The following is a 26266-nucleotide window of genomic DNA, read 5'->3' as shown; positions in this document are numbered from 1 at the left end:
TTAAAAACAAAGGGAAAAAGGAACAAAGCTCAAGTGCAGAGTTGAGATGGTTTCAGCTGACTACTGCTTTTAGCAGTGAAATGTTCCTTTTTGGTTAATATAAATACAGTTTAAGTATTAGGATATGACTCAATGACAAAGGATAAGCTGAATTTAAGCAGCATAAGCACGAAATAGGGCACAATCCCATAGAAACTGTGAAAGATAGCAAAGGATGTGGTTACTCTATGTTAAAACATTTACTTTGTCTTGGCAAGGCAAAAAAAAAGGTAATATAATCGGTGCATGAAAATTCATTTGCTCTCTTTATATTTCCTGTAAACTCTTAGAATCATTATGTATTTAATATGGTGAATGAGAATTTATATAATGTATATAATGTATAATAATATAATGTATATAATGTATAACATATAATGTATAATATGTACAATAATATAACATATAATGCAATATAATGTATCATTATATAAGGAAAAAATCCCTTCTGAAGCATAACAAAATAAGTACTGAATAAATTTAAAGTGTTGAGACAAAAACAAATATCTATAGATATGCCAAATTATATAGCAATTTTGAGAGGTTTACAATTCTCACTCACTCTTTATTGGAGGAAGGTTTGATTTAAGGACATTTAGCCAATCATGGTGTCTTTTTCTTTAAATTGTAGCATAGAATTAAATAAGTTTACACCTGATATCCTCAAAAGACAACCTCAAACAAGAAATTCTTCCTGTTAGCTTACCAAGATCTGTAGTTGGCCTCTAACAACTACAAATGGTCATGGCTTACTTCTCTCAAATTAGGAATGGGGATTCATTTTTTGCTCTTAAGATCTAATGAATCACAGAAGAAAACCCTAAGAATCACAAATAAGTAAGATACTTATTTTAATTTTCAGAGCTAAACAAATATGCTGCACATATAAATTTAGAATTTTAATTTAAGAAAAGGCAAAATAAAACTGTCCTGTTTCTTTTTTTCCTACACTATGAGGCATTAGAGGAAAGGAAGGAAGGAAGGAAGGAAGGAAGGAAGGAGAAAGAAAGAAAGAAAGAAAGAAAGAAAGAAAGAAAGAAAGAAAGAAAGAAAGAAAGGAAAAGAAGAAAAGAAAAGAAAGAAAAGAAAAGAAGAAAAGAAAAGAAAAGAAAAGAAAAGAAAAGAAAAGAAAAGAAAACAGAGAGAGACAACCACGGGTATGAAGGTAAAGAGAGAAGTCACCAAGAAAGGATGAAGTCAGAAAAGGAAAGATAAAGAGGGAGATAAGAGAGAGAGGCAGGAGGCACCTGGGTGGCTCAGTCAGTTAAGCATCTGCCTTCAGCTCAGATCATGATCTTAGGGTTCTGGGATGGAGCCCTGCATCGGGCTCTCTGCTCAGCAGGGAGTCTGTCTCTCCCTTTCATTCTCCCTCTGTTCTCTCTCTCTCTCTCTCTCTCTCTCAAATAAATAAATAAAGACTTTATAAAAAAGGGACAGAGAGAGAAAGAGAGGTACACACTGCTGAATATGTGCTGCTAGCTGTGGAATTAAACAGGGATATAGATAACAAGGCCCACAATAGACATAGACAAAGACATTTAATATAGAATGGCAGGGAGTGACATAAACATGAGAGTCTTTCATAGGATATAAGTGACCTTTTCTGAGTTTACTGTTAATCGTTGGATTTTTATTGCTATAAGAGGAAATACTACTATTTGGTCTTATCAGCTAAAGAATATAAAAAACCAAGCACAGCATAGATCTTTATTTACCATTACCTACTTCTCTCAATATCTAAATTTGAGGTTTTAAAGAATTACTGGTGTGATGATGGTACTATAGTTATGATTTTTTAAATCTTTATTTTCAGATTAGTTGCTGAAATACTCATGGTGAAATGATACGATGTCTAGAATTTGTTTCAAAATAACCTGGTGTGGGGGTGGAGAAGAATAAAGTGGATAGAGGTATAGATTATCTGGGATGCCTGGGTGGCTCAATGGTTGGGCACCTGCTTTTGGCCCAGGTCATGATCCTGGAAACTGGGATTTAGTCCCACATCAGGCTCGCTGCGAGGAGCCTACTTCTCCCTCTATGTGTCTGCCTCTCTCTCTCTCTCTCTCTCATGAATAAATAAATAAATCTTAAAAAAAAAAAAAGAGGTATAGATTATCACTGAGTTGACTAATTGTGAAAGCTGGTGATGGGGGTTCATTTTACCCTTTTCTCTATTCTTACACTGGTTGAAATTTGGTATAATAAATTTTTAGGACTGTCTTTTAAGCATAATTAAGAAAGTCAAGGATTAGGTTAGATTGGATTTGTTTAGAAATTTATCAGGCCACTAAATCAATCTACTTATAAAATTAAATCTTATAAGTGAGGGACCCCTGGGTGGCTCAGTGGTTGAATATCTGCCTTCGGCTCAGGGCATGATCCCAGGATCCAGGATTGAATCCCACATCAGGCTCCTTGCAGGAAGCCTGCTTGTCCCTCTGCCTATGTCTCTGCCTCTCTCTCTCTCTCTCTCTCTCTCTCCCTTTCTCTCTGTGTGTCTCTCATGAATAAATAAGCAAAAATCTTTTTGCAAAAATCTTATAGGTGAAAACAAGATTTAGTAGTTCTTAAGTTGAAGGGAAGACATGTGACAAATGTAGAGCAAGTATAAGAAATTTAACACACATTTCTTGGAAAAAATAATAATTTTGAAAATCCTGACTTGCCTGAATCTGACAAAGATCTTTTCATAAAATGCAGAGCTACAGATTGAGGATCATTGGACAAACTTTAAGGCTGGTGGGCTCATCCAAAACACTCATTTTAATGTTGGCAAGGCCCAGATAGGGTTAAGTGACTTATCAAAGGTCTGACTTTTCTCCCACATGTCTATTAATACTGAGAATAAATTTTTGTATATAATTTTCCTAATATAACTCTAAGCATTTTTCTATATTAGTATATCTTTTATAATAATTATTTTTAATGGTTGTTAATATTTCATGGAATAAACATAGTTCACTTATTCATTCTCTTCTAATTTGGCATCCATATTATTTTCAACTCCTTATTTCTATAAAGGACACTGCTATGAACATATTTATATTCAAAACATCATTATGGTCAGTATTGCCATAAAAATAATATTTGATTTTTTCAGAAGCTAAAACCTTCTAACGGAAGCATTTTCATCCTGTGAAAATTTATTAAGGGGCAAAATAAAGTTAGATCCTCCACTTTCTCTAACGATCCAGCTCACAGAATAGTCAGAGTGATAGAGAAGGGTTGAAGACTATTTTGAGAATTGTTTTGGGCAAAACAAGGCTTACATTGGTAGAGAGAGAGAAAAAAAAATTAAGATTTTATTTATTTATTTATTTATTTATTTGAGAGAAAGAGCAAGAGAGAGCATGAGCCAGGGGAGGGGCAGATGGAGAAGGAAATGCAGACTCCTTGCCAAGGGCGGAGCCCCTCGAGGGGCTTGATTCCAGAACCCAGAGATCATGACCTGAGCTGAAGTCAGACCGTTAACCGACTGAGCCACACAGGCATCTGAGAAAAAAATTTTTTAACTAGAATTATACTCTACCTGTTGAAAAGCTTTTTCTGCTTGACGTTCAGCATCAATAACTTGTCTCTCAAGCTGTTGCATCTGTAAAATGTGGAAAAACAGAGAAAATATAAAAGTTCCTATTTCTTACGAAAATAACTTAAAAATCTTGCAAGGCTATCAAATTCTTTTTTTTCTTTTCCAATTCTTTTAGAATAGTTAAAGTAGTTTAATGGATATGAATTACATACAATTTATGACACTAAAGACAAGAGCATATTTAAAAATTGACCAGGGGCCCCGGGTAGCTCAGGTCATGACCCCAGGACCCCAGGACCCAGCCTCAGGCTCCCCACTTGATGGGGAATCTGCTTCTCCGTCTCTCTCTCCCCCTGCCCATGCTCATTCCCACTATCTCTCTCAAATAAATAAAGTCTTTAAAAATGATCAAATAACATACTAAATATTTCATACTTTTAGCACACTGTAATACATGCTACAAAAGTACTCATCCATAGAATTTTCTTCATTGAACCATAAATTACTGGACAAAACATATTAATAACAGTAATTTAAATCTAAAAGAACAGTAAGACCTCAAATGTCATTTTTGTTTTGTGATCAAAAAGTCACAATGACACCAACAAATGGTGTATTCTCAAAAGCTCCATAGGTGGTATGTTTAAATCAAAACTCTAGGGGATCCCTGGGTGGCTCAGTGGTTCAGCGCCTGCTTTGGCCCAGGGCATGATCCTGGAGTCCTGGGATGGAGTCTTGCGTCAGGCTCCCTGCATGGAGCCTGCTTCTCCCTCTGCCTGTGTCTCTGCCTCTCTCTCTGTGTCTCTCATGAATAAATAAATAAAATCTTAAAAAAAAATAAATCAAAACTCTAGGTAGTTTGAATTCTTATTTATTGGAGTAGAAAAGAGATTCTGATTTCACACACACACACACACACACACACGTCCTCAAAAGCATACGGCACAGGAATAAAAAAAAAAATTTCGTTTTCTTTTAAAGTTCTGTAGAGAATAAAAACTTTGGAGATTTATTTATCTTTTAAAAAAAAGATTTTATTTATTTACTCATGAGAAACACAGTGACATAGACAGAGGGAGAAACAGACTCCCCACAGGGAGACTGGTGGGGGACTCAATCCTAGGACCCCGGGATCACGACCTGAGCCAAAGGCAGATGCTCAACCACTGAGCCACCCAGAGATTTAAAGCAAAATACTAAAGTGACTATTATAAGTAAAACAAAGGAAAGCCTTAAAAAGAATCTGATGCAAATTAACATAAGAGATGTGTACCAGGTACTAAATACACAACTATGATGTAAACCTCAATTTTAAGTTCTTTTTTCTGACTGTTGAAATATGATCAACACTAGAGCCACCTGTCGCTGGATCTTTGCTCATTTTCAGTCTCACTGCTGGTTAGTATCCAGAACTCCTACCGCATCTCAAACTCAAGGGTATCCCGGGTACCACCCCTACGGCGGACACCCCCAGCTCCAGCCCCGCCCCCTTCTCGAAACCACAGAGAAGCGGCCTCCCGCGGCCAGAGCGGCCCAGCCAGGAGGGCGGCCATAGCTGCGGGCCACGTGGGCTGCAGGGACCTGACCCAGGCAGCGCGCGGACTTAATGCCTAAAGGAGGGTTTCTGCTGTGGGTGTGTTTTTTTGTTTTGTTTTTGTTTTTACTAGTATGGTGCTTGGGAGCACTTAGTGTGTTTTGGTAACTATGTGGCCACTTAACACTCAACAGAGGTAACGACCACCATCACCAACACCTTTGCCCACCAAACAGAAAAACAGGATGCAACGCATGGATCTTAATAACACTATTCGTGTTGACCGAATCAGCCTTGGAGAATCCGAGATGACCGTTAGTTACTAGGCTGTCCTGAACCTGCACCAAGCTCTGACACAACAGAGCCCTACACTGCTCAAAATGATAGATGTTTAATATTTTTAAAAATGACATGTGGTTAGAGATAAGGCCAACTTACAAATGTCTTTGAAAAGCGTGTTGACAACTACACCTGGTTCTTTCTTGCACATCCCACTACGTTTTGCTGTCATTGACAATTCAGTGTATCTGCCGTTTACTAGGGCTTTAACATGACCTTTCTCTATGGGCCACACTATAACATGGCAACCTCCAAAACCTGGCTGTGGAAGGAGAAATTGTCAAGTCTAGAGTCTGAGACAGCCTTCTCAGTAAGTCTGAGAAGTGTGCAGATTGAAGTGCGATTTGGAAATTATCTGAAGACATTCGGCTGGTGGTCAGCCTCAAATAAGCTGGAGTTCTTGCAGAAAATGCAGAGGCTTCTAAGGAAGAGTTGTATTTAATACAAAACCATTTGCACATCTTATTCAAGAGACAATGTGTAATAACCCTCAGCAAGTAGTGGAAGGCTGCTGTTTGGGTATGGCTATTACTTTTAATGGGCCAACTCCCAGAAAGGCGATAGTAATGATGTATGGTGTACACTGGCTCAGGGCATTCATTATTTCAACAGTATACTGTTTTTTGTTGTTGTTGTTGTTGTTGTTGTTGTTGTTGTTGTTGTTTTTGCTTCCAGATGGTTCAGAATATGACTGAGGGCTGAGGGATAATAGAATTGTGCTGTCCAGAAGCACTTAAAATGTGAATCTACTTGCAATGTGAATTGAGATATGCAAGTGTAAGGACGCCTGGGTGGTGCAGTGGTTGAACCTCTGCCTTTGGCTCAGGGCATGATCCCAGGGTCCGGGGTTCAAGTCCCACATCGGGCTCCCTGTGAGAAGCCTGCTTCTCCCTCTGCCTACATCTCTGCCTCTCTCTCTCTGTCTCCCATGAATAAATAAAATCTTAAAAAAAAAGAGAGATATAAGTGTAAAGTACACACTTAACTCAATAATACATATGTTATTTGAAAACCTAATATGAAAAGTATAAACCATCTCAGTAATTTTTATGTTGACTAACATTGAAATATTTTTAATATGTTGCATTAAATATTAAATTGTTTTTTATTTTATTAATTTGTTTAATAGAAAAGTTTAAACTACAGATGTGTCTGTATTACATTTCTATTGAATAACGAAAGTGTGAAACATTCCATTGTTATCATACCTGGCCATTTAACTTCCTGTCCACATAGCAGCACTTTTTAAGACAGTTTATTGCAGGGATCTAGCTTCTAGAAGAGGCTTCAAATATTTGAGTGTATAAATAGATATTTCCTGAGTGTATTCTCTGGACCCCATATCATCTTGAATTTTTGTGAAAATATTTCAAATGTTTAATAAGCCAATACTGTTGTCTAAAAGCATTTTATTGAATTACTGTATAGACTGTGGCACTACATATAAGCCATTGGACAGGCACTGTCTCCTGTCTAGGATGTTCTTTAAACCAAAAAAAAAAAGAAAGAAAAAGAAAACAACTGGCAGACATATGCCAACACTACATTCCTCCACTACTGACAATATGCTGATAAGTGTCACCTCTACAATGTAACTTTATATTATTAGGGAAAATTTGCACCTGTAGAGACTTAACCTCAATTTTGAATATTGTTAAGGTTGCCAGGAAAATCCACAAACAAATTGCTGATCTGTAAAATTTTGCTGGTGAAAAAAAAAAAAAAAGATTATTGACACATCTATTATAATGGCCGAAATCCAGAACACTGACAACACCAAATGTTGGTGAGGACACAGAGAAACAGGAACTCTCATTCATTACTCATGGGAATGCAAGATGGTGCAGCCTATTTGGAAGGCAGTACTCTTACTATTGATCTAGCAATCACACTCCTTGGTATTTATCCAAAGGAGTTGAAAACTTATGCCAACACAAAACCTTGCATACAGATGTTCACATCAGCTTTATTCATAATTGCCAAAACTTGGAAGCAATCAAGATGCCCTTCAGTAGTGAATGGATAAATAAACCATAGTACATCCAGACAGTGACATATTATTTAGCACTAAGAGGAAATAGCTATAAAGCCATGAAAAGACATGGAGGGAATTAAATGCATATTATTAAATGAAAGAAGCCAATTTGAAAAGACTGCATATTGTATGATTCCAACTGAGGTGAGGGGATAAATAAACAGGGCACAGAAGCTTTTCAGGGCAGTAAAAATACTCTGTAGGATACCATAATGATGGATACATGTCACTATACATTTGTCTAAATCCATGGAATGTACACAAAGAGTGAAACTATAGACTCTGGGTTTTTATAATGTGTCAGTGTAAGTTTGATGGGGTAACACAGGGCTAGCTGAGGACAAAGCACGAGCCCGGGGCAGCACACTGACAAGTCCTTGAAACAGGCAAAGGGACATTCCTCTATGGACTCAACTGCCTCGATGTTAATATTTTGCTAAGGGCAAACGGCAATCTTAGCCCGACCCCCAGGGTCCTGTAAGTTTACTTTAACATATAAAAATTCCTTTAGAAATTTCCTTTATCTCTATCCCGCAAGATACATGTTGGCAATCATCCCCCAAGCACATGGCCCACAAATATACATTTGAAAGGTCTCGTGACTCAGGTTTTATTAGACAGTAATAAGCGACCTTTTCCCAACAATAGCTAGCCCCCTCAAGGTTCTGGAAAACTTGCTTCCAAATTCCTTAGAGAGTATGCTATCCTCAAACCCCTCCCAACTCCCAGGTATAGAATCAGCCACCCCTCACAGGCCCCGGTGCCCCTCACAGGCCCCGGTGCAGCAGCTCTTCGTGCCCACAGATCCTGTCCTCTTGCTTTATAAAACCACCATTTTGCACCAAAGACGTCTCAAGAATTTTCTTGGTTGTCGGCTCCGGACCTCACCCCACCAAATCTCACCTATATTCCAAAACTTCATCAGGTTCATCAGTTGTACCACTCTAGTGGGGGATGTTGGTAATGAGGAAAACTATATGGAAGATTTCTGTACCACCCAATATTTTGTGTGTGAACCCTAAACTGCTCTAAAAAATAAAGTCTTAAAAGACTGAATAGTTTCTTAAAAGGATTGTTATGGTCTGAATGTTTGTGTGCCCCTCCCCCCCAAATTCACATTAGAATCTTAATGTCCAATGTGATGGTAATTAGGTCCTGAGGATGAGAGTCTCAGGAATGGGATTAGTGCTTTTATAACAGAGATCCTACGGAGCCTCTTCTGCCAAGTGAAAATACAAGTCTAAGACCCAGAACTTGACCTCGCTGGCACCCTGATCTCAGACTTCCAGTCTCCAGAATTGTGAGAAATAAATTTCTATTGTTCATAAGCTACACAGTCTGTCATATTTTGTTACAGCAGCACAAATGGACCAAGACAGAAATTGGCACTGAGAGTAGAGTGCTGCTGTAACGAATACCTAAAAATGTGGAAGTGACTTTGGAATTGGGTAATTGGTAAAAAGCATAAGAATTTTGGGGTGCATGGTAGGAAAAAACCTACATTGCCATGAACAGACCATTTAACGCAATTCTGGTGACAATTCAGAGGCAAACAGGAATGCAGCAGAGAAAGTCTCAGTCTTCTTAGAGAATACCTAAGTGGTTGTGAACAGTGTTAGTAGAAATATGTGATGGATGGTAAAGGCCGTTCTGATGAGGTCTCAGATGGAAATGAGAAACATGCTATTGGAAACGAGAGGAAAAGTGATCCCTGTTATAAAGCAGCAAAGAGTTTCACTTAATTAGGTTTTCCTCTTGGTGTTTTGTAGAACTTGTGAGCAATGAAATTGAATATTTGACTGAGGAAATTTCTAAGCTAAAGTGTTGAAGGAGTGGCCTAACTCTTCTTGAGTGCTTACAGTAAAATATGAGAAGAGAAATGATTTAAAGATAGATTGTCAGTCAATGAGGAAGTAGAGCCTAAAAATCTAGATACTTTTCAGCATATCTGTATTGGAAGAAATGGGAAAGCCTGTTCAGGAGCGGCCAGGGTGTGGCCAAACCACCTTTCCATTAAGGAGTCAGTAGGGATTTGAACCACAAAGTTAGGTAGCAACCAAAAAAGGAAAAGTCCATATGAACTGAAGAGGAAGGAATGAGGCTGGCTGTTGGACTTGGATTTTACAGGATGGGATCTTAGAGCTATGGCTGTGATACTGGGCTATTCTTCAAGACAAGAAGGAAGGACCCTAAATGCAATTCAGAAATCATCAGAGCTGCCTCCTCAGTTTCTCAAGGCCAACGCAGGACATTTCCTGAGTTTTAACTAGCCATACAACCTCTGTCCAAACCAAAGTGGAGCTGCCCAAATCCAAGGGGGGTGGAGGGGTGTGGCAACCCCTGCCCAGGAGACCCATGGAGGCATGGCTACCTCCACCTAGATTTGGAAGGATAAAGCCACCTAGTGCTGTGGGCATACAACCCAACAACAGGGCCACCTCAGGGGCAAGGCCACCAGAGAGCCCCAACCAGGCCAATTCCCAGTGAAGCCATGAGGGTGGGGCCACTCCTAGAATCCCAGATTGGTAAAGCCATCAGTGCACAACTTGAATCCATAAGAGCTGCCCTGCAAAGCCATGGAGCTGCAAATGCCCCTGAGTGTCCAGAAGGTGAGACCTCTCCTCCCCTCCAATTGGTCCAAAAGGTAGGACCTCCATCCCAGAGGGCTGAACATCTAGTTAAAGAGGATTATTCTCAAGCTTTAATATTTAATGTTGGTTGCCTTTTGGCCTTTGAACTTGCTTGGAACCTGTTGCCCCTTCTTTCTCTCCTACTTTTCCCTTTTGGAATGAAAGTGTCTATCCTATGTCTATCCACCATTGTATTCTAGAAACACATAATTTGTTTGATTTCACAGGTTCACAGCTGGTGGGGATTTCCTCAGAACGAATCATATTTTGAGTCTCACCCGTAACTGATTTAGATGAGACTATGCACTTTTTAGGTTTTTAGGGCTATTGGGATGGATGGAATGAATGTATTTTGTATGAGAGAAGGACATGTATCTGGGGGGGTAAGGATGGAATGCTATGGTCTGAATGTTTGTGTCCCCCCCACCAAATTCACATGTTGGAATCCTAACACCCACTGTGGTGGTGTTAGGAGGTCTCTGAGAGGTGATGAAGTCCTGAGGGGGGGCCCTCATCAATGGGATTAGTGTCCTTATCAAGGAGATCCCACAATGCTTCCTACCCCCTTCCATCATGTGAGGATATAATGAAAGGTCTGCAATTCAGAAGAGAGCCCTCACCTGACTTAGCCAGCACACTGATCTCAGATTTCCAGCCTCAAAAACTATGATAAACTTTTGTTGTTTATAAGCTGCATAGTCTATAGCATTTAGTTATAGCAGAACAAACTAAGGCAAGGACTATAAAAATATCTGGTCAGTTTTCTCTTTCTGGAGTTTGAAAATTTCTAGTAGTTAACAGAGCAGAAGCCTTTTCTCTTGGCCTCACTGTAACATATCCTAATACAGGTGTTTATATGCAGTAAGTATTCAATATGTTATAGATTATTGAATGCTATTATTCCTGTAAACCACTCTGCATATATGCAGGACATATGAAGGATAGTATTTTTACTGCTGCAAAATAACTTTTCTTCTGCTCATATGGCATTGACTCTCTCTCTCTCTCTCAAAATAAATAAATAAATCTTTTTAAAAAAAATGTAGCCCTTGAAATATTAATATAGAGAAAAGTGGAAAGAGCACTGATGTTGGAGGCAAGACAACTGAAATCCGAATCCAGATCCCACTACTTATGAGCTATATAATGATGGGTAAGTCATTTAACTTCTTTGAGTCTCCATTCCTCATTTGTAAAAGAGATTAACATTTATCTCACAGTATTTATGTGAAGATTGAGCAGGAGAGTGCCCAGCATTGTGTCTAATACTTAATGGGTGCTCAATGGATATTGATATAGCAGCATATTTCTACTATACACATATTTTAGTTTTATGAATAATTTTAAGTTAGCAAGGCTTAATATAGCAAGTCTAAAATAAGATAGATTCAAGAGATCCAGTTTCTAATTCTCACTCTACTATTCAACAGTTTGACATTGTACTTTAAAATTCTTATTTATAAAATAGGGAAAATATAACCTGCTCTACCTACCTTACAGGAAGTTGTGAGGATAAAAATAAGAAAACACGAAAGTGATGTGAAAAAGTTAATGGTATTTCATGGGATGCCTGGGTGGCTCAGCGGTTGAGCGTCTGCCTTCCGCTCAGGGCATGATCCCAGGATCCGGGATCAAGTCCCACATCAGGCTCCTTGGGGGAGCCTGCTTATGTCTGTGTCTCTCATAAATAAATAAAATCCTTTAAAAAAAAAAAAAAGAAATGAAAAAGCTATTGGTATTTCATTAATTAAAAATATATGGTATGATTGAAGTGTTAGAATTTTTTTTCAAGATTTTATTTATTTATTTGACAGAAAGAGAGAGAGAGCAGAAGCTGGGGGAGTGGAAGAGGGAGAAGGAGAAGAAGACTGTTCACTGAGCAGGGAGCCGGATATGGGGCTTGATCCCAGGACCCTGGGATCACGACGGGAGCTGAAGGTAAACACTTAACCGACTCAGCCACCCAGGTGCCCTGGCCTTTCTTTTTTAAAAAGAGTTAAGGATACCCACTTAATAGAAATTCAGTCTATAGCTTCCAAAGCATCGAGGTGGGGGAGGGGGGGGAGCATGAAACAGGGAAGATAAAGAAAATTTCAACAACATAATGTGTAGAAACAGAATGCATTTATGATTTCAGATATACTTAAAGAGATTATCTCACTAGTCAGATAAAGTCGTAAATCTTGCTATATAGTATCTAAAAGGGCATACTTAAAAAATGATGCTAAAAGATTGAAATTATTCCAAGCAGGTATTACCTAAAAGCAATATCAAAATCAGACAAAAGAGACTTTAATGCCAAAGTTTCATTAACAAAGAGTGTTGAAAATTATAAATGCGACAATTCTTCAGGACATGTAGCAATTCTGATCCTGAATGCACCTAACTTCAAAACATAAAACCCAGAATGTTTGATTCTTTTTGATATATCCTGAAAACACAAAATAAATTATTTTGTTTAGATAGTGATTTCCATGGAAACATCCCATTATGATATTATGATATGAAGATTTCCCCTTAAAAGACTAGACAAGTCCATTTACTTCACAATTTGATTTAACTTTTGTTTATATGTTTATCCATGTCATAAATGCACATAAAATGCCAACTGGTTCCATAAGATTTGTTAGTAAAAATTATCCTCTTTTAGCCAATTCTCTTAATATTCTACTTTGACGTTCTAAATAACATACTTCTTTTTTATGGACTTCTTTAGTTTAGTGATTTCCTATGGAGAATTCCTATGGAGAATGAGGATTTAGTTCTTTGATCCCACCATCAACACAGATACATTCCCATTCTTCCAAAATGTTTCTATCTTACCTTTGGTTAATTCACTGTTCAGTATCAGTATTACTGTGACTATACGTATGATATTCAGAGATGAACCACGTAGTAAACCATGGTTACTTTTTCCCATGCTACATAACTTTTTCCTCTATAGTTAAATGTCTTGTTCTTTTACTTACCTACGAACTCATCAATAATTTAATTCCAAGTTAAATCATCTTCAAGATGTTCATTCATGCTCGATTTCCTACCAAATTCATATTTTTTTATCATTTATTCATGAAAGAGAGAGAGAGAGCGAGGCAGAGACACAGGCAGAGGGAGAAGCAGGCTCCATGCAGGAAGCCCAACATGGGACTTGATCCCAGGACTCCAGGATCAGGCCCTGGGCTGAAGGTGGTGCTAAACCGATGAGCCACCCGGGCTGCCCCCAAATTCATATTCTTGAAGGCACTCCCAGAGCTTCTGACCTGCACCCATCTGGACTGACCCACCTCTTGCCAGAACACAGCTGGAGAAAAGAGAAAGCCCTTTCCCCCACACTGGAGCTCCTGTTTCCGTATCCTATGCTTTCCTCTCTTGGTTTCCTTCTTCCTTTTAATGGAGCACGTTCTTCTGGAGACTCTTCAAGTCATATGGCAACTTGCATGTCTTAAAAATCTATTCTAATTCCTGATTGTTTGCATATAACCTGTTTGGGTTTGTTTTGTTTTTTTTTTTTTCCTCTGAAAGCTTGCAGAATCTGTTCTTTGGTCTATAGTAAGCTTTCATGATGACGTGCCTTTGGGTGAAACTATTGTTTTTGTTTTTATGGTAGGTACTTGGTAGACCTTTCAATCGAGAATCTTGTGTCATTCAATTCTGGGAAACTTTTGTGTCTTGTTTCATTGGCTTTGTCCACTTCAGACTTCCTACCATCCTAGTCTTGAACATGTTGGACTAATCTTCTAAATTTCTAATCTTTTTTCTCTACTTCCCAGGTATTTACCTTAAGTTTATATTCCAATCCTTCTATTAAGTTTACTATTTCTTCTATCATTTTAAAAAAAGATTTTATTTATTTGAGAGAGAGGAAATAGGGCAGAGAAAGAGGGAGAAGTAGACTCCCCACTGAGCAGGGACCATGAGATGGGGCTAAAATCCCAGGACCCTGGAATCATGACCTGAGCCGAAGGCAGATGCTTAATTGACTGAACCACTCAGGCACCCCTCTTCTACCATGTTTTTAACTTTCAAGAGTTCTTGTTCATTCTCTGAATATTCCTTATTTTAGGAAGGCAATATCTTTTCTCTCTGGGAATATTAAATGACAGGATTTTGCTTGTTCTGTTTTATTTCCTTTCCCCTGCATAAGCAATATTGTGTTTTGTTTTGTGTTTGTTCTCTATCATGTTAGAGGCTTTCCTCATATGTCTGGTCATTCATGAGCTGCCTACTTATGTTTGTTTGTTTGTTTGTTTGTTTTTAAAGATTTTATTTATTTATTCATGAGAGACACAGAGTGAGAGAGAGAGAGAGGCAGAGACACAGGCAGAGGGAGAAGCAGGCTCCATGCAGGGAGCCCGAAGTGGGACTCGATCCCAAGTCTCCAGGATCAGGCTCTGGGCTGAAGGTGGCGCTAAACCGCTGAGCCACCCGGGCTGCCCTGCCTACTTATGTTTAAGATTAAAGTATAAAAAGCTGCCTACATGCTTTTAGCACATATCTGGGGCTTGTTGACCATGAACTTTTAACATTAGGTGATCTGGCTGAGCTTTCTGTTGGGGAACCACTGATTGTCAGCATTATTTCCTCTTTCCTCCTGGGCTGGTAAGATTCCCCAGAGACTTTCAATCTTTATCCCCTAGGATAAATGTTTGGCTGCCAGCATTTTAGAAGCCATGTAAAAGAGGAAGGTTGGAAGTGGGGGGAGACAAGCTCACCATTAAATGTGCATATATTCATTTTTCCTCTTGTTTCTGATGAAGCAGAAACCATAGTCTAGAATAAGGACTGGAGGTTCTTGGGTTTCTCCTGCTAGCTAATTTCCTCACAGTATCCTATAAAAACCTGGAGCAGGAGTGAAGGGTGTGGGGTAAAAATAGTGGACATTAATGGAAAATATGTAGCCCTTAGAGTCAACTAACTCCCTGAAACCTTCTCACTTATCCCCATGTGCCAAATGTCCAGCAGCTAAGCATTTACTTCCTGTTGAAAATGGAAATGTTCTTCTCTTACAAAACTGAATAAATTGTTTGGAGGGCATCAGTCCAATAACTGTGGCATTTATGGGTTCATGGTGTAATAGGCAGTTCCCACCCACTCATCCTAAAACAAAGATTGACAGTTGTTGACCAGTAGTCAAAAAAATGTTTAGTTGTTCACTAACTACTTAGTGCTGGTCAACTTTTCAGATGTCCCATTCTTAGCTATGAATGGACCACTAAAAATAATCCGAAATTTGAGAAAAGTTTACAACCTAAAAAAAAAACAAAAACAAAACAACATAAAAGTGGGAAATCATCTCAGAGGAAAGAAAAATAATTTGGAGAATAGAAGAGAACTTAAAAAAAAATCCTAGTGTTTAGGAACCAGAAACTTTCCACTACATTATTTCTCAGCCACACCGTAAGACAGAAATTGTTATGCTTATCGTGAAGATTAGGAAGTTGCTGTTCAGAATGAGTATGCCTTATATAAGCTTATGCTCCAAGTCACTGACATGGCTGGGATTTGAGTCTTCATGCTAAAAATCAACTAAAAGACCACCGATTCTCTAGTGGTCTTTTAGTTGAACCGCAGCTGCTTTGGTATTTATAAACTCGACACAGCATATGGTTACACAGAACCATATGAAAATAAGTCCCCAATACATGAAACCACAAAATTCTTAGCTGGAAAGCTTTCGTCTATATTTCTATCCCATGTATGCTATCCTTTTAGCATAGGCATCTTTTATTGGTAACTTAAAGTGATAGTAACATTCATAGCAGGAACAATTTTAAGTTGCACGTTCTCATGGAACATATCACAGAATGAAGCACAGGGATAGAAGTATGACTAAGGCTAAATTTGGAATTTGAGATTCTAACATAATTCTACCACTAGATAGTAAATAAGCTAAGAGGTGTCCCCCCAGGTTCTGCATGTATGCTTTATTTACATAACAATGCTTGAGGCAGGGTAATTGAATACCACATAACAGAGATTCAATAAATGTTTGTTGAATAAATGAATTGATGCATCAAGGTTCCAACTCTTTCCAAAAAACTTATTTTTTTTTTAGATTTTATTTATTTATTCATGATAGTCACAGAGAGAGAGAGAGAGAGAGGCAGAGACACAGGCAGAGGGAGAAGCAGGCTCCATGCAGGGAGCCTGATGTGGGATTCGATCCCGGGTCTCCAGGATCGCGCCCTGGGCCAAAGGCAGGCGCCAAACCGCTGCACCACCCAGGGATCCCCCAAAAAACTTATTTAAAAGCAAGGATAGGGCGTCTGGGTGGCTCAGTGGGTTAAGTGTCTGCCTTTGGCTTAGGTCATGATCCCAGGGTCCTGGGATGGAGCCCCACATTGAGCTCCCTGCTCAGCTGGAAACCTACTTCTCTCTCTTCTTCTGCCTGCCTCTCCCCCTGCTTATGATCTCTCTCTCTCTCTCTGTCAAATAAATACATAAAATCTTTTCTAAAAAATTAAAAATAAAAATATTTTAAAATAAAAGGATAAACTCTGACAAAAGAAAATCACTACATTTTCACTATCTGTATTACAGATCCTAAACACTGAACGCATCACATTGCGTAAAGTAAATATATGTAAAGTACATTCAACAAAGTTTAGAACACTCTAAAATGAGTTTAAACACAAGGGTAATCGGAAAGGCAATACTTTCATTTTGAGTGAATGTTTTTATAACCATTCAAGCTGTAAAATAACTTTGTGAAATACAAAAAAAAAAAAAAAAAGCAACGTAGGAAATATTCAAGTAAGTTTTTACTTTCACAACATCGACTAAAAAGTAAGCCTTGGGTCAAGTCCACAAGCAATCCATATCAAGTTTAAAAGAAACTTGAAATAATCTGCTGCCCTATATCAGACTTTGAACAAAAATAAGTATTTTTACAAATAGGCTACTTACACAATAACAAAATGAAGTAGCAAATTCTAAGCCTCGTGCTCTCATTTACTACCATAGAAGTGCCCTCTGTAGCCAGAGAACACAGCAGCAAGTGGAATAAGGCAATGTGCCACTGACCTTGGATCCTAACACTATCACATTTAATACTCACTGTCCTAAGCACCATATACAAATAAACTTGGCAGGGTTTTTTGTGCTGTATTATATATTTATTTTTTTACTTCAAGTTTTTGTTTAAATTCCAGTTAACATACAGTATAATATTGGTTTCAGGTGTAGAATTTAGTAGTTCATCACTTACATGAAACACCCAGTGCTCATCACAAGTGCCCTCCTTTAATACCCATCACTCATCTAACCCATCCCCCACCCACTTCCCTCCATCAACCCTCAATTTGTTTTCTATGGTTAAGAGTCTCTTATGGTTTGCTTCCTTCTCTTTTTTTCCATTTCCCCTATATTGATCTGCTTTGTTTCTTAAATTCCACATACGAGTGAAATCATATAGTATTTGTCTTTCTCTAATTTAGTTCACTTAGCATAATAGAGTCTAGCTCCATCCACATCATTGCAAATGGCAAAATTTCATTCTTTTTGATGGCTGAGTAATATTCCTACACAAATATGTGTGTGTGTGTGTGTGTGTGTGTGTCTGTGTGTATACACACCTTATTTAACAAATTGGTCACATTAGCAGAATACTTTAAGACCTTTACACTCACTGATGTGGCCTGCAATTCCCCACCAACTATCTCTTCCTGATTTTTCCCAACATAACCCATGAAAAACTCTAATACCATTTTTATTTATTTTGTTATAATAAATAACATCTTCATCCAGTTGCCCAAAAACTGACATTTAAATTAACCTGCAAAATCTCATTGTCAGTATGTGTGTAATTCCCATTAGGTACTGAGAAATGAAGTAACAGAGTGACTAAGAGGATGTGTAATTTAAATAGGGTGGTCATAAAACATGAGAGACTCCTAACTCTGGGAAACGAACAAGGGGTAGTGGAAAGGGAGGTGGGCAGGGGGTTGGGGTGACTGGGTGATGGGCATTGAGGGGGGCACTTGGTGGGATGAGCACTGGGTGTTATGCTATATGTTGGCAAACTTAACTCCAATTAAAAAAAAAAAAACAAAAACAGAAAGAAAAATAGGGTGGTCATGATGTTGTACTGGACCATTATATGAAGGCAAATACTATACTACCCAGGGGCTCCTCATTCCTATGAGAGAATCCTAGATCACCTGAGAGGAATCATATTCACAAAGGAAGGTCAAGTGGTAGGAAATCCCAGACAGTGATGCTGTATCAGGTAACAGCAGCATTAGTTTACATGGGCCATGCTGATGCCCAAAGGGAAATTTCTTCATATTTTCATCCTTTTTTTTTCTTGCTGAAAATCTAACCCATAGGAAACAGCATTCACTTTAACTTAAAAAGAAACTTTCCTCTTTCCCTCTGTGACTCAGAAAACTAACTAGTAATATTGTAAAGTAGGAAAACTCCTTAAATCTCAGCTTCCCTGAAGAGTTTATATTTGGCATGCTAGAGATATTTCCAACACCATTCCTTAAATTCTTCTAAAGACCTCTCCCACTTATAGCAGTATTTGCCCAAGACTTCAATAAGGTCTTTTTCTTCACAAGCTTCAATATTCAAAGTTACTTGGAAATTGTGATGGAAAAAAAAAAAACTGAGCAAAATAGTCCCATTTTTAAAAAAATCTCATTTATTCTCTTTTTCCATCTCCAGAAAACATCAAGTATATATAGTTGAAATCCATCTTTAATTATAAAAACACTGAGATCATCTCATATATTTTTCCTAAAAAAAATTGGGGAAAATGTCTCCTATTAATCGGTATTTACATTTGTTATCTCCTTGTACACTTAACCAGTGTGCCCCTTCAGAAAGACACAGGAAAATCATAATGAATTACTTCTATGTGCCATGCACTCTATTAGCTACATCACAAAAAGTATGAAAGATCTTAGGTTTAATGCCCATTCTGTTATATGTTAGCATACAATATTGGGCATACTACTCAAATATTCTCAATCTTAATGCCAACATCTTGATATTTGAGATAATAATGGTTCCCTTATAGGGTTACCGTGGGGTTTAAACAAGCTAATGGTTGTTGTAACAAAGGCTTAGGAACCATCATTGGCACCTAGTGTTCGCTGCCTATAGCCAGCGCCAATAAAACCGAACTAAGAACTAGAACTATTGAAGGAAAGAAAAGTTGGCCAAAATTCCTGGCTAAGAGTGGAAGAATCAAATTAGTATTCTCTCAAGAATCTTCAGACTTGGGCCTGCATCCATTTGGGGGGAAGGTCTAGAGAACTATTAAGGAGAAGCCTTGGGGCAGACTGGTCCTAACACAAAACCAAAGGTTATGGATGGGACCAGACTGGCCTCTGGAATGTAGCATTTGACTCAAGTTGGCATGCAGAAGCAATGTAACAGGGTTTTCTTTTTTTTTTTTTTAATTTTTATTTATTTATGATAGTCACACAGAGAGAGAGAGAGAGAGAGGCAGAGACACAGGCAGAGGGAGACGCAGGCTCCATGCACCGGGAGCCTGACGTGGGATTCGATCCCGGGTCTCCAGGATCACGCCCTGGGCCAAAGGCAGGCGCCAAACCGCTGCGCCACCCAGGGATCCCGTAACAGGGTTTTCTTTAAAAATATGTAGTGCTATGTAAATTGTTTATTACTACATACATACACACACCCTAACACACACAGATACCTGCCCTTAAGCAGAGATGGATTTAAATGTTGCATGGCTGAGAAGAAGACAGAATAGAGTGGCTGAGTATACCAGAGAAAGCAAGGAATGTGTCAATAAAACTAGATTAGAGAAGCCATAGAAGGTGGTAACTAAGCATTCAGGCTCTCAACACAGAATGCTCAGTTTCAATTCTTGTTTCCATCACTCATCATTCAGCATAAACTCAGGAAGTTAAAGAACTTTTATGTGTCTAAGTCCTCTCCTGGATAAAAAAGAATAATACTAGTATACTAGTACCATCCTCATAGGGTTGTTATAAAAATTAAAAAGTTAAAATATATAAAGTAATTTATATTATATTATACAAATATATATTTATATACATATAATTTAAAACATATAAATAGATTTATATATGTTAATTATATATATATATATATATATATATATATATATATATATATATCACTAACAAGGTATATATAAAGAAGATTGCCTGGTACATAATAAGCATAGTAAGCATCAGTTTCCCAATCTGTAAAATGAGAACAATAAAATGTCTTACTTCACAGTTTGTTATAAGAGTTAAATAAATTACATCTATAAAGTGCTCACCACATAACAAATCAATAAATATTTGGTATTTTTATTAGAACATGGGAGGGTACCAAAAATAATTTTAATCCAGGGAAAAATATTGCATAATGGAATATAACAGAAAATATCATGAAAAACATTATTCTCTTTTAGTGTTGAATATATTTACTGGGAAACCATGAGTAACTTGGCATACTCATCCACTTTCCACTGTGTAAAACACATCTGAGTAATTCCATCTCTTAGACCTGTCACAGGATCTAAGTTGCAGATAAAAAAAATACAGAAGATGAAGAAGGAGGAGGAAAGAAACCACAACTACAATAGCAACTTTGAAATAATATTCCTCTCAGTATTCATTCACCGACAAAGAAAAAAACAAAACCTAATAACATATACTCACAAGCAAAAAGCTTATTTACAAATGTACTTACAGAGAAAATGACACTTTTAAATTTTGAAAAGTAGGCACTCCTATGGAAATTTGTGGAAATAGGCCTTCTAAAGAACAAATATTGCCATAAAATTTAGAACTTAAAGGTCAATTCACTGAAACCAAAATAAGCATAATTCCTGTAGAGTCCACAAAGAAACCCAGAGAGTATAGAAGTCAAGGGAACCAAGAAAATTTTAAGGAGGCTGTGGCCAACAGTGTGCTAACTGCTAAAAGGCTAAGGCCTGGTAAGTGTCCATGAGGTATAGTAGCAAGCATATAATTGGTGATCTTAATAAAATCATTGCATGGAGTGGTTGGGATTGTAGAAAATACTAAATGAATCAATACAATCTGAGAAATTATTTTTATAGAGAGAGGAACAAGAGACTAAGCAATAGTCACTAACTGAGTTAGAATAAGCTTCTTTAACTTGGGAGATATTCAAACTGGGATTTTTTTTCAGATTAAAACTTTATTCTAATTAATATTGATAAGTAAAGCCAATTGATACTAGGGATTTATTCCACAAAGTTTATTACTGGGTCATTCTTTGACCCAAAAGTAGTGGAGTAATTTTAATCTTTCCACCTAAAAGATGTTAAAGCACAAAAATTTTAAATGATATATATGAAAGTTTAAACTGAATGATGGTTTCTTGGATTTATTAGAATACTTCTGTGCTAAGAGATTCTCAGCTAGCAGGGCCTCTGGCTGGCTCAGTGGGCTTGCAACTCATGATCTCAGGGTTGTGAGTTTGAGCCTCATATTGGTTGTAGAGTCTACTTAAAAATAAAATCTTTAAAAAGAGAGATTCTCAGCTATCAATGGAAGACTTAAGATCCTTTTTTAAGATGTGATGTGTGTAAAAATCTCCAGCCCAACGGATTATGCAGACAAGTGTTTGAGAAACCACCTGTAAATTCTTCTGACCAGTTATGAATGACAATACAATATCTATTCATCCAGACAGCAGTATCCAATAGAAACATAACGGGAGTCATTCTGTCAGAATGGCTAAAACCCAAACCATAAGAAACAAGTGTTGGCGAGGAAGGGAAAAAAAAGGAATCTTTGTGCACTGCTGCTGGAAATGTAACTGGTGCAGCCACTGTGGAAAACAGTATGGAAACTTCCTCAAAAAATTAAAAATAGAACGAACTATCCTATGATCCTGTAATTGCACTACTGAGTATTTACCCAAAGAATATGAAAACACTAATTTGAAGAGATATATGCACCCCTATGTTTACTGCAGCATTATTTACAATAGCCAAACTATGGAAGCAGCTGAAGTGTCCATCAATAGATGAATGTATAAAAATGTGAATATTTTCACATATTCACATTTCATTATTAAATATGTGGAATATTATTCAGTAAAATAATATAAAATAAAATAATATTATTTTTATTCTATAAAAAAGAATGAAATCTTGCCATTTGCAACAATGTGGATGGATCTAGAAAGTATAATGTTAAGTGAAAAATGCCAGTCAGAGAAAAACAAATGTTATATGATTTCACTCATATGTGGAATTTAAGAAACAAAATAAATAAAGAAAAAAAAAGAGACTCTTAACTATAGAGAACAAATAGTAGTACCAGAGGGGAAGTGGATGGAGGGGATTGGTGAAATAGGTGGAGGGGATTAGGAGTGCACTCGTCTTGATGAGCACTGGGTAACATGTGGAACTAATGGATCACTATATTGTACACCTGAAAAATATAGCACTTATACTAACTACCCTGAATTTAAATTTTTAAGGAATGTTTTAAATAAATGATTCTTAAAAAAAGAAATATGTGAGTTACATATGTAATTTAAAATTTTCTAGTAACCATATTTTTAAAAAAAGAAATAGATGTAATTAATTTTAGTATTTTCTATTTAATCTAACATCTAAAATGTTATTTCAGCATGCAATCAATATGAAAATTATTGCTAAGATATTTTTTTCATACTAAGCTTTGAAATTGAGCTGTATTTTACATTTGCAACACACCCCAATTTGTACTAGCCTCATTTCAAGTGCTTAATAGTCACTTGTGGCTAGTGGTTGCCCTATTGAATAGTACAGGTCTAGAATCCAGGTTCCCTGCAAATAAGAGTATGGGTTTTCTTGTTCACAGATGTAATTGCAGCATTAAGAAGAGTGTCTGGCACAAAATGAGCCCTCAGTGACTATTTGTTGAATGAATGAATAAATGAATGAATTAATCCATGGGTTTTATTCACATATATAAAAAAATTCCTATGACATAAATGAAATTTTAATTACATGACTAGAACTATTAAGAGAAGCATATAATTATATTAAACTCAATTCTAGCCTAGATCATAGTTTAGTGATATATAGTTAGTCGATACATCCTAATAGATGCATACTTTCAAATACAATATAAACATGTTTTACTATCAATAGTGAATATTCTTCTATAATCACTTTAAACATGATTTTCATAAACATTTAGTAAATTAAAATGCTGTCACATGCCTCTAGTAAAAGTCAAGTAAATTATAGCTTTTCTCTCTAGAATGAATGAACTCCACATTCATCAAATACATACAATTCTTACATATTACACTAGTATTAGCAAAGAAATGCTTTTTGGCTTAATGTCCAATTCACTCTAACACTGGCAAAAGAATATGCTAAAAATAGCTTCAAAGCCATAACAAAAAGTTAAATTATGTTGTTTTAAAAATGTTTACCCCTAAAAGTACTGAGATTTCTTAATATAAATGAAATATGCCCCAAATAGTTGATGTTTAATAACAAAAGTTGGAGAGAAAAGCTTACCTTCTCTGCTAAGAGCTCTCTTATCTTGCTTGCTTGAACTCTAAATTTCATGAGCTGGGACTCCAGAGCTACACATCGTTCTTTCCAATCTACTGGTCCTTCTGTCTCAGAAAGCTCTGCCATATTTATCTAGAAATGAAAGCATTCAAATAGCATAATACCCATTAGCATTCAGGATAATGCATTACATAATCCCATGTACACATTATAGTTACCATCTAATGAAATTCACATACAAATTTTATAAATTCTCTGATGAATTTCAGAACTGGCTCTATAGTTCATGGAAAAAACTTAGGGGGAGCCAGGAGGCCAGGACTGGAGGCCCAATGTGTTTATTATTCAACTTTTCTGTATAACATATCCTTCCCATATCTCAGTGGGAAGGACACCGGTAATAACAAACCATTGTTCCTCCTGAGTATGTTGTGAGGAACAAATTAAATAATGCTATTTTTATTTTATTTTTTAAAGATTTATTTATTTATTCATGAAAGACAGAGAGGCAGAGACACAGGCAGAGGGAGAAGCAGGCTCCGTGCAGGGAGCCTGAGGTGGGACTCGATCCCGGGACTCCAGGATCACACCCTGGGCTGAAGGCAGGCGCTAAACTGCTGAGCCACACACAGATCCCCCAATAATGCTATTTTTAACAGCACTTTGGACAATACAATAGCACCACCCAAACATAGGCTACTGATATTTATTTTAGCTCTGCCCAACAGATATAGCATTTTTTAAATCTTTTAGCTCACAATTTTACTACAGTGCTAAACTTACAGAATTATCTCAATTTGATTCAATTGGTAGCATGATAGAATAACCTAAGAAACTTCACTACTAGCACTACAATAAGTTAGATTTACATTACAATTATTGCTTTCATCATCTTAAATTTATCTAAGTCCAAGGTCTCTTTCAAGCCAAAAATCATTTGGCATATTTAACTAGGCAAAGTATTATGACCTTGGACACATTTGTATAATTTTTTGGTGCAAAAAAAGATATAAATATGAAATTTGGAATCACCTACATTAAGTAAATATGGAATCAGTGTTCCCTATGAAATTAACATTTTCTTTTGGACAAGATAAATCTCAAGGAAAAGCACCATAAATAAGAGGGAAGCCTGGAAGCAGGGTAACTGGTTTTAAAATTCTAAAGTGAAAAAAAAAACTATTAATTCATTGTTCCTGGTTCTGGGATTCATAAATGTTATTTTAAACGTTAATGTTCTCCAAATAAATAAATAAATGTTAATGTTTCATCAGGCCATTTGAATAAGCAGCTTGATGATATATTTCTAAATTGTCCTCGCTTTGAACAGATAAAACTTGCACTAGGAAAAAAAAAAAAAAACTTGCACTAGGAATGGATTTCCAGAAGGAGCCAAGCCCTGGTCTCTGCATATACTTGACAGCAAAACTCTCAGAACTTCAGAATAGATCTGCCGTTGAATGTATTACTCTTATTTTCCAAAAATATGTGTCCCTCACATATTAGCAAAGTTGATTTTCTCAATATTTAGTGTAATATAACCCTTCCTAAACCTATAGTTTTTTAAAACTTTGTGTTGTTAAAGACCCACAAAAGATTATTTTCCTAGTATAAATATTGTTTTGTGCTTAAACCAATTTTCACATTAATACTGACATTATCATTCAATAATTTAGAAATAAATAAAAGTTGAGTTATTCTACAGAGGCTACAGCTTTTTAAAGATTTATTTATTTATGATAGACGAGAGAGAGAGAGAGAGAGAGAGGCAGAGACACCGGCAGAGGGAGAAGCAGGCTCCATGCCCGGAGCCCGACACGGGACTCGATCCCGAGACTCCAGGACCGCGCCCTGGGCCAAAGGCAGGCGCCAAACTGCTGAGCCACCCAGGGATCCCCGAGGCTACAGCTCTATTTTTTTTTAATTTTTTTAAAAATTTATTTATGATAGTCACAGAGAGAGAGAGAGAGAGGCAGAGACACAGGCAGAGGGAGAAGCAGGCTCCATGCACCGGGAGCCCGACGTGGGATTCGATCCCAGGTCTCCAGGATCGTGCCCTGGGCCAAAGGCAGGCGCTAAACCGCTGCGCCACCCAGGGATCCCCGGCTACAACTTTATTAAGAGCATCCTGACCATCTCAAAGCCTCCAAATGCTCCTAAATTCTAGTCATAATTTTAGGGATATTTAAAAGTGTAAAACTGGAAATCATTCTCTTTTCATATCTTTGTTTTTATAGAAGGCTCACACCATTGTTTTTCTGAGTCTTTTCTAAGGATATCAACCTTATCAATGACCTTTATCATTACCCAATTATCATTTACTATCAATGATTTAGGAGTAGATAATGCACAAACTTTGTCAGTCACAAACTTTTTCTCACTTCTGCTACTTCATTTCTTTCCTCCTTAGCTTTAGAGTGGACACAGAAAGAAAATATGGATGAAATATTATAAAATAAAAAGCGATCCTGAAAGAGATGTCATTAAGTACTGAATCATTTGTATCTTTGCACAGAAATGTACATTGTTAAACAAGAGGAGTTTAATTCACATTGGTGAATTTTTGCTCTCCATTTAAAATAACTTGTATATGTCCTCCTGTAAAATTTCTAGTTTAAAAAACAACATAAAGGCAGATTTTTTTCAACAAATGAAAATCAATACAGTGAACCATACT

The 26266-nt window shown here is 37.1% G+C and overlaps 2 protein-coding genes across 8 annotated transcripts in view; one reads left to right on the top strand and one right to left on the bottom strand.

The window, feature by feature from the left end:
* The window catches only part of PLEKHH2 (pleckstrin homology, MyTH4 and FERM domain containing H2), a 112069-nt gene that overhangs the window by 80687 nt on the left and 5116 nt on the right, over positions 1-26266 (bottom strand). For all 7 annotated transcript variants that reach the window (XR_013389422.1, XR_013389423.1, XM_077915223.1 and 4 more), the window contains exons 2-3: positions 23593-23721; positions 3569-3631 (exon numbers count right to left, since the gene is read on the bottom strand). Coding sequence is in view for 5 of the 7 variants with exons in the window: in XM_077915223.1 (XP_077771349.1) it covers positions 3569-3631; positions 23593-23715 (186 nt within the window). In the remaining 2 variants the exon portion in view is untranslated. The remainder of the gene's footprint in view (positions 1-3568; positions 3632-23592; positions 23722-26266) is intronic.
* Positions 5402-6132, top strand: C1GALT1C1L (C1GALT1 specific chaperone 1 like). The gene is given in 6 exon segments (XM_077913234.1): positions 5402-5542; positions 5544-5601; positions 5603-5679; positions 5681-5856; positions 5859-6035; positions 6038-6132. Coding segments are annotated over 6 exon segments (636 nt in total). The 5' UTR covers positions 5402-5489.

This window comes from Canis aureus, chromosome 11, assembly GCF_053574225.1.
Source record: "Canis aureus isolate CA01 chromosome 11, VMU_Caureus_v.1.0, whole genome shotgun sequence".
In the NCBI taxonomy this organism is placed as follows: domain Eukaryota; kingdom Metazoa; phylum Chordata; class Mammalia; order Carnivora; family Canidae; genus Canis; species Canis aureus.
Note: the sequence above shows the minus strand (reverse complement) of the source record. Positions and strands in the feature narration are given on the sequence as shown.